We start from the raw sequence: 10,117 nt of genomic DNA, 5'->3' as shown, positions 1-10,117 counted from the left end.
AGAGATAAATCTTTTATAATTTAATCTAAATTGTTCTTGGTCGTAGGATTATTAAAAAGGATATTAATAATCCGAAAAGATCAATATATATATAATCCTCTTCATTGGATGAAGATTAATAGATCTCATTTATTAAATTATATATATAGATGGTGCATATAGAGATATGACTATTGAACTGACTCACTCTGAGAATTCCTAATGGTATAATTACCGCATATTTGTCAATAGGATATTCTCAAGATGAATATAGTAATAGAGTTTCCTTTGACCTGCGACTGTCATAGTAATTTAACAATGTATTTATTATACTTTGATTTCGAACACCTAATACCCTAGGGTGCTAGTTGAATGGATATTGGGTATAATTTAAATACTTGTAAAATTAATGATTAGTCAACAAGGAATCTGTCACTCTCGGTAAAGAGTTTGAGCCCTATGATTATAATGACTGAGATGAATAAAACCTTGGCCAAGGGGATTGAATGAATGGAGAAATGAGTTTCTTATGTCATTCACAGTTCATTATAATAATAGTAACAAGTTAGAGTTTGACAATTAAACCATACTCTAATGGTTAACCAAGAGTTGAAAAGATGGAAGGAATTATACTTTGTTCTTCTGAGATTCTTAGTAAAAATATATTACTTCATACTATCGGGTCGTTGAGGAGTGTTGCTAGACACCAACCTTGATTAGTAAATTTAGTATGACTAATTTACTATCCGCTTAGTATTGAACCTATGGGGTCACACACTAACGAGTGTTCTGTTCACCTTATCTTTCTTTTAGCATACATATATATAGTATGAGATTTGTTATTGATTTTAAATTTGATTCTCAATTCAAATTTAAATCATACCTTGAAATTCCAAATCTGAATCCTTCAAATTTTATGAATCATATCATAACAATTTAAAACATAATCAATTTGGATCTCATCCAAATTTATAATTCAAATTCAAAAATAGAATAACTAATTATTCTCAAATCTCATTTAATATTCTCAATTATCATATTATTATTATATTCTTGGTGCTAGCAAAGAATACAACAATATTCCATTTGAATTAATATAATTATTTATTTGATCCCATCAAAATAATAATTAAATAATTAAACAGCAAAGGTTAGAACACTCGTTAGTGTGTGACCCCATAGATTCAATACTAAGTGGTAGTAAATTAGTCATACTAAATTTACTAATCAAGGTTGGCGTCTAGCAACACTCCTCAACGATCTAATAGTATGAAGTAATATATTTTTACTAAGAACCTCAGAAGAACAAAGTATAATTCCTTCCATCTTTCCAACTCTTGGTTAACCATTAGAGTATGGTTTAATTGTCAAACTCTAACTTGTTACTATTATTATAATGAACTGTGAATGACATAAGAAATTCATTTCTCCATTCATTCAATCCCCTTGGCCAAGGTTTTATTCATCTCGGTCATTATAATCATAGAGCTCAAACTCTTTACCGAGAGTTGACGAATTCCTTGTTGACTAATCATTAATTCTAAAGTATTTAAATTATACCCAATATCCATTCAACTAGCACCCTAGGGTATTAGGTGTCCGGAATCAAAGTATAATAAATACATTGTTAAATTACTATGACAGCCGTAGGTCAAAGGAAACTCTATTACTATATTCATCTTGAGAATATCCTATTGACAAATATGTGGTAATTATAACCATTAGGAATTCTCAGAGTGAGTCAGTTCAATAGTCATATCTCTATATGCACCATCTATATATATAATTTAATAAATGAGATCTATTAATCTTCATCAAATGAAGACCATTATATATATATATATATATATTGATCTTTTCGGATTATTAATGTCCTTTTTAATAATCCTATGACCAAGAATAATTTAGATTAAATTATAAAAGATTTATCTCTCAATATTATGATCACTATCACAATGATAAATCTCTAAATTTAATCAAGGACCTTATTATATTAACATTTTAATATAATAAAAATAACAAATTATTTGACACATGATTGATTGGGTTGTGGTCATACTCCTTATTTCCAACAATCTCCCACTTGCACAAGAGCCAATCATGATAGATTGGATCTCGGGCATACTATTATCACAATAGAGGTCAAACTTGATTACAATTTTTATAGTTGATGACAGTAATATATTGAGTTATCTTAATGTAATTATCTTAATATAATATATGTAGTTTGTAATTTGGATATTTATTAATATTTTAGATTTAAAATTCTTAGGAATATTGTAGTTGTTGTGGGGTTTAGGAGTGGATTTCACTATTAATATATGTTTTGTTGTTATTATGCGTTGTTGAATTGCGACTGTATATTCTTGTTTTATCAACCAACTCAATGTGTAAGGAGCATTCATAGGCAACAGAAGATGATAATGCATGATAGTATAATAACGTACCTAGATAGTGCCGGATTACTATATATTGCAAGGCTAAATGATTATTGGTTTAAGCTTGATGAGCCACTGATTAGTGAATTTGTGGAGCAATGGTGTTCCGAGATCCACACCTTTCACATGCCATTTGAAGAGTGCACGGTAGCTTTACAGGATGTGGCATATCAGTTTGGCCTCCCTGTTCATGGATTTCAAGTTAGTGGATGTCTCAACTACTTTGAGCAGTTGATGGAGGGGGAAGCCTACATGGGTGTGGTTTGAAGAGTTGTTTGGTGAACTTCCACCTGACGATTATATTGATGAGTTCTCTGTGTCGTTTGCCTGGTTTCAGAACAAGTTCAGAGTCGTGCCAGCTGATGCATCAGAGGTCACGGTACACATTTATGGTTACATCATAATGTTGTTGTTCACAATGCTTTTCGCGGACAAGTCTGGTGCCAGAGTTCAGTTAAGGTGGCTCCCTTATGTTACGGACTTTGACGGACTCGGCAAGTATATTTGGGGTTCAGCCACATTGTCCTAGTTATACAGGTGTCTCTGCAGAGTTGCTAACCGAAATGTTAATAACCTACTTGGACCACTAGCATTGCTGCAATCTTGGATGTTTTGAAGGTTCCCCACATTCAAGCACAGAGAGTTTGACACCATTTTTTGGCCGCTTGCATCGAGGTGAGTGCGTTTCATGAAGTGGTTTATAGTGCACTAGTTGATATACTTTTTTCTTAAGTTTAATGCTTATCACTATAAATCTTCTAGGTAGGGTAGGTACCTGCCATCATCAGACAAAAAGGGTCCTCGGGTCATCGCTACTCGACATAGACTAAGGTTGAGTGTAGATGATGTAAGTATAAGCTTCCATTACTTGCTTTCAATTATACTGGTTTGCTGTTTAGGGTTATGCCATAATACTTAAATCTGACTAATTGACATGTTGCAGTTTTGTTGGATGTCGTACAGCGCTCCTAAGGTTATCCAAGTAGTCCATCCTGATATCCATAGACCTGAGCACACGCTATTGTGGAAGTCGACTACTGCGTTGATTTACTTTGTATCAATTGAGTGGCATCAAGTTAACAGAGTTCTATATCAGCTTGGGGGAGTTCAGCACATCCCCGATCCAGCCATTAACATTGAGGTTACGTTTGTTTACAGAGACGAGACACTAAGACACAAAATTGTGTTTGACAAATGAGACATAGATAGAGACATTGTGTCCAGAGACACTGAATTAATGTATTTTCTGTCTATTCTTATAGAAAGGACACAAAGACACTAACAAATGACACAACTTATATTTTATTTTTTCTTTCATTATTTTTGTTAATTTTTCATAATTATATTTCTTATTATATTTTTTTCTCAAATTTTTTGAATGAAAAAAATGAGAATAAATTGAAGTTTCATAATTTATTCTTATTTATCATCAAATAGAATACAAAAACACTAAATTTTATGTCTCTATCCTTTGTGTCTTGTCTTGTCTTGTTTTAAAAAACAAATGCAGCCTGACTTCCTGTTGTTGAAGGATAGTCGAGGACCGACCCGATGGTTCCCTAAGGTATTTGCCACATGGCATGAGTTTTAGGACCAGAGACATCAGAGTGTGCTCGCATTTCAGTTGGTACCAGATCTTCGACCTTCGGTGGAGTATCTTGATTGGTGGTATAGGGTAGCTTGTAGATTCTTTTCACATGATTAGGACCTATTTGACCCTCGCCAGGCTGGGATTCTTGTAGATGCTCTTGCTCGGGGTCATATTGCTATGCTGGCTAGACAACAGGGACCAAACTTTCCAGGCAATTGTCGTAAGACTACTCGTGAGCATGTTGGAACTCGATACAGCCAACCTATGGCACGGGGGGTCGATGATGCATAGGGTTTGGATGAGGCAGGGGACATTGATGATGATGACAATGGGGGAAGTCAGAGTCATCGGGCAGGTTAGGGACACGATGGAGGTGGGTCTGGTTGGGGTTGGAGTGGTGATGTCTTCAGTTGGGGAGGTGGTATGGGTGGCTCTGGGTAGGGGAGTGGTGCTGGAGGCTCCGGTCGGGGATTTAGTGCGGGTGGCTCTGGTAGAGGAGGGGGTGCGAGTGGCTCTGGGCGGGGGAGTGGTGCTAGAGGCTCCGGTTAGGGAGGTGGTGCAGGTGGCTCTGGTTAGGGAGCGGGAGGGGTGACTCTAGGTGGGGAGGGGCTACAGAAGCTAGTGGCTCTAGAGGTGGAGGAGTTGGGGGCTTTGGAGGGTAGGGTGGTGGTGGAGTGGTTGAGGCTTCCATGCTATTCTTGGACTTCGGCAGCCCGAACCAGATGGAGTAGTTGTTTGGTGCTGGTAGTGATTTTTTTGCTGAGATTGGGAAATTTTCCAGCATAGGTGGTGATTATAGGCCACAGTTTAAGGGGAGGTGCAGTGGACCTTAACGTGTATCTGAATGAAGCGTCGACTGGTTATCACGGGGTCTATTTGCTATGGGTGGTACTCCGACATCTGCCTTTGGTAGACATACATAGAGACCATCTACTGATCAGTCAGAGCAGGTTTTAGCACCTATGGTTCAGCCACCAAATCCATATGTACTAGTCACCCAGAGGAAGAAGCGTGTCATTAAGCTAGCGAAGTGTGGTACTGGGTCACATATGTGTTAGCTAGTGGGTTTGGGTATTTCAATGTTATTTTATTGTTATTTCTATGTTATTGTATCTTTTTGCTATCATGGTACACTGTGTCTGTAGCTTTTATATTTTGAACTCTTTGCATAGTAATGTAGTGTTTCCTTGTTATGTTGTTGTATTATCTGAGTTAACGTCAAGTTGGATGTTAAATTTAGTTCATCAAGAAAAATAACTATACCATAAACATGATTTACATGAATTCACTAACACAGATGACATACACCATATTGTCTAGGACATTGTTACTAAAAAAACACAAGTAGTGCATCACTTGAAATATAAGATAAAGCTAACATAAAGCGAACATGAAATCCTAATGGCAAAAGATGACTTGCAGATAAGATAACCTAATAGGAAAGTCACAAACAGCTACACGTTGCTCCCTTCATGAGAACCAGAAGCACATGGGCGATGGGAACATTGTCTCCTAGTATGACCCAGAAGCCTACACATACCATATCTTTTTGGGCAATCATGATCAGTCTCATCTATACTATTTCTTATCCTTGTAGTCCGAGGACGACTGACTATTGCTTACATCATGCCGGGATCATCGTGAATTGGTGGCGAAAAACCCATCTTATAAACATTGAACACGATGCTCAGGTGATACATGTCATCAACACAAGTCCTCCAATCCAGTCTGTAATACGAACAATCTGCAAACACATGACGACGTGGATAATGGAGGGCTTGAAGGGCTTAAAAATATCCACAGTCACATGTGCGCAACGATAGCGAAACCCTACATGCACTGAAAGCAATTCTTCCCCTTGTCGGTACAATCTCATCCACAACAAATTTTGAGTTTTCTCTGTCATATAGTTCAATCTGCATGTTTTTGGAGGCCTGTAGATTCTTCTCAATCGCCCTCATAAGTGTCTGGCAAAATTTTTGCCTAGCCCCGAGCTGCGACTCTGCTTTCTTTCCTTTCCTAACAAAGAGCTCAGCCAAACGCCCATATGTTGACTTGACAAGTGAACTCACAGGTAGGTTACGTGTACCCCTTAGGATGGTATTAATACACTCAGAAATGTTGGTTGTCATATGACCGTATCGGCGGCCGCCATCCCGGTGTTGGGTCCACAACTCTAATCCAATCTGCTTACGCCAATCAACCATTGTCGGGTCTTCTTGCTTCAAGATATTCATGTAATATTGATGCTCCTGTTCAGACTTTATGTATGCTGCATTCACAAGAATCTTTTGTGCATCCTTAGGTTTGAAGTTTAGCGCGAAATTAACAGCTGTGTCTTGCACAGTATGCACGATATGCGGTCGGTGGGATCCACTCAGTGTCTTCGGCAACCAACGCAGCCTTGATTGTGTTGTGGCGGACAGAGATAATTAGAATGTCGGGGTGCGAAGTCACGTGCTGACGAAGTTGACTCAGGAAAAACTCCCACTAATCTATGTTCTCACCCTCGACTAACCTGAATGCAACTAGGAGAATGTTTGAGTTTCCATCTTGTGCAATCACCATTAGTAAAGTACCTCATACTTGTCATACAAATGAGTACCATCGACAGATATCAATGGCTTGCAATACTTGAAGGCCTCAACACATGGAGGAAACGTCCAAAACAATGAATGAAAAAACACCCCCATTCCATCAACTGTAGTACCAACCCTAACAGGTGAAGTACGCAACACAGTTATAGTGCCAGGCATATATATATCTGAACCCCGATGATCCTCCTCGGAATCAGGTTGTAAGACTCCTCTCAATCACCATATATTTGTGCAATCGCCTTCTGCTTAGTCATCCACACCTTCTTGTAACTGCGCATGAAACCAAATTTCGATGAGATCATATTCTACAATACTTTCACGGAGATTGATGCATCCGTCATTAGGAGTGTTCGGTTTGCAGTTTAATTCGATTTTTTAAAGACCAATCAATCCAAACCAAACCAATTAAAACTAGATCGGTTTGGTTCGATTTTTCGATTTTTACGTTAATAAAAAAAGGAACACGTTCTAATCACATATAGTGTACTCAAATATTGTCTTAAGCTATTTTCAACCAATATTATGGAACAAAATACCACATATCAACATATAATTAACAAAATAATAAGTTCAATTTGATAAAGTCATAAACTAAAATCATACAATACAATAATTAACAAAATGCTCTAATACTCTAATAGCATTAGTAGCCCTGCATACGTCTTTTCATGTCTCCAATAATGTATAATTTTTTTCTTGTTCTTCAAGACTTACTGAATTTTTATTGGAATGGCTCACTTGAACTTCTACCATGTCATCTATGGCTTCAATATGTTCTCCAACCCATATGAATCCATTACCATATTGCACAAGATGATGATAATATTGCTTTTGCTTTTGCCTCAACTAAATAAGGTGGTATTGTGAGCATTGACCTCTATTAAGCTGGCACAAAAATGTGAGCAATTAGCATCAGCATCAATAACAACAATAAAATCATTAATAATATAACAAAATTTAAGGATATAACTTCTATACATATATATATATATATATATATATATATATAATTAGAGTATATTGCATACAGTCTATTCTATATAATCACCTATAGTACCATGGCATCAAAATTCTAATATCCTCGTTCAAAGACATTTGCAAAAAATCTTTGTTCTTCCTCTTACAAATCACCTCAACCATAATTATACTAAAAACAAACACATTCAATTCACAGCAACAAATTAAAACATAACCAAATAAAAGAAAAAGAATTCAGAAAAGAACCAAATATAAAAAATAGCATAAATAATAAAAAAAATCATAACGAAAAATCAAATAATTAAAAAAAAAACCTAATAAACATAACAAAAAATAAACAGAGCAAAAAAATAAACAAAACAAAAATCAAACGCTAAATCATCACTAACAATTTCAAAAAATGGCAGAAGCTATCAGTGAAGAAATAAAAGAACAATAATCAACAACAATCAGAAATAGAACCAACCTGACATGGAGGCGAGGTGCTTCCGCGAAGTACTATCCGGCGAGTCGGCGATGGTACTGTGAACGATGGAGGAAGACGTTGCTGTGGCCTGTGGGTGGCTGGGTGCTGTCCGCAAGGTGTTGTCCGACGAGTCGGCAACAGTGATGTGGATGGTGGAGGAAGACGGTGCTGGCCGCAGGGAGGAAAGGGTTCGACGGCTAGGGCAGGCACTTGATGTTCCTTCATTAAAGAGAGACTGTGAGAGACTGAGAGTGGCGCTGCTAGTGCTAGGTTTAGGTTATATGGGGTTTGGGCCTTTGGGGGGTTGGTTTTGTTAGGGTTTTTTAGGTGGACTAGTTCTATTCGGTTCGGTTAGGGTTTTCAGTGTCAAAACCGAAAACCTAACCGAACTGCAGAAAAAATAGCAAAACGTGATTTTTTTATTTTTTTGGTTTTTGGTTTATTCGATTTTCGGTTTTAGTCAGTTTTGTTCGATCCGGATCGTTTTTGAATATCCCTATCCACCATGACCAGCGATAGAATTGACGCACATATATATGACATGATAATCGATCTACCTGTGATCAGTTGATATCTCAGTTGCAAGACATATGTGTGGCCCGTTGTACTTTCGGACTTTCCAGTAGCCTTTCCTCTGCTGCATAGTCACATGTATTAGCCAATTACATCCATTCCCAAACTGTACACACTTTCCGTGATACTTCAATTAATCAGACTCAAACAGTCCCCAACGAATATTATAACTCTTCACTGTCAATACAACTTCCTCTTTGCTTTGGAACTACTGGTAGATTTGAAACTCGTCTGTGCCAAGCATACCAAGCCCGTCTTCATGAATATTAGGCCGCTGTTGATCTGAAAATGCCAATTGATTCATTGCCTCAATATCCAAATTAGAGAAGTGTGGAGGGTACTGTTGTGTCTGAGAGCTTGACTAAGCTTGTGATCTCCCAAATCATGTTGTGTCTTCCTCATCGTCGGTATCATCACCAATAATAGGTGGTTCCGAATCTGACCTATCATTGCCTATAGCCTCAGCAAGTGGATCCCTATCTCTGACCTCCATAAATGCTGGTGCACCATCCAATATAGGTGATGCTCTCATTCCAACTGCAAGCTCCCTGAAGATACGCATATCACCCAAGCCGTCTGCATTATCTGCCTGAATGGGCAAATATGCTGCAAATGATGGAGACGAAACATGAGCCGTAACCTCATGATCAGTTGGAATGGTGCTAGAACCTCCTTCTATCACGCCGGTGCAGATCCACTCGAACTACCCTTTACATCAACCATTCTCGCAAATAAGTCCATATCCCCCAAATATAGAAATCTAGATTGACTGTGAAATATAACTCGCATGTCGTCATCGCCTAGCATCTCATACTTTCTAAACTTAACATAACCTTGCCTGAGTGAGATAGGAATCCGAAAAAATAATTACTTTACATGTTTTTTGCCACACTTTTCTAACTTCTGTAATATACTATTTTGTAAATCCAATAAACTTGTTGAAGGATTTACAAACACTCCAATATGCTTTTTACTAGAGAATGCTACACCCTCACTTGTGTTTTCATCAATTTTTTCTCAGTGATGAACTAGCAAAAACACACTCTCAACCATCTCTTCCAAAACTTTTAATTCATCTATGGCTCGTTATACATCATACTCGTTTATTTATAGGCTCTTTGTCTTCATAAATCATCCCAAGGTCTTGAACTTTATGTTTTCGAACGTAAATCGTCCCAGCCCATTGTGCTTTAGATTTTTCACGTAAATCATGCTAGGTTGTTGTGTGTTGTGTTAAACACATAAATCGTTCTATCCCTATTGATTTAGGTCAAAAACATGTAAACCATACTACTCTGGGACAAGTTATATTTAACTTAGAAAGCTTAGTGCCTTGAGACGATTTATGTGCATTTCTTGAAGGAATTCCATGCATAAACTGTCATAGGGTGTGGTGTTTAATATATTATCTAATACACAAAATTTTGGGATGATTTATATATTAATAGGTTTAGGGAATTCGCATGTTGAAATTTCATTTTAAAAAAACTGATAA

The 10,117-nt window shown here is 37.3% G+C and overlaps 1 protein-coding gene across 1 annotated transcript; it reads left to right on the top strand.

Annotated features, from left to right (window-relative positions):
- The first annotated feature begins 2,402 nt into the window (after window positions 1–2,402).
- LOC148575654 (serine/threonine-protein phosphatase 7 long form homolog) lies at window positions 2,403–4,299 on the top strand. The gene is made up of 7 exons (XM_088502476.1): window positions 2,403–2,618; window positions 2,755–2,915; window positions 3,036–3,092; window positions 3,189–3,264; window positions 3,361–3,558; window positions 3,928–3,981; window positions 4,123–4,299. The coding sequence occupies exons 1-7, from the start codon at window positions 2,403–2,405 to the stop codon at window positions 4,297–4,299; spliced, it is 939 nt and encodes a 312-aa protein (XP_088358602.1).
- The last annotated feature ends 5,818 nt before the right edge of the window (window positions 4,300–10,117 follow it).

This window comes from Arachis ipaensis, chromosome B1, assembly GCF_059453495.1.
Source record: "Arachis ipaensis isolate K30076 ecotype BB chromosome B1, ASM5945349v1, whole genome shotgun sequence".
In the NCBI taxonomy this organism is placed as follows: domain Eukaryota; kingdom Viridiplantae; phylum Streptophyta; class Magnoliopsida; order Fabales; family Fabaceae; genus Arachis; species Arachis ipaensis.
The sequence above is the reverse complement of the archived record's forward strand: the minus strand, read 5'-3'. Positions and strand labels throughout refer to the sequence as shown.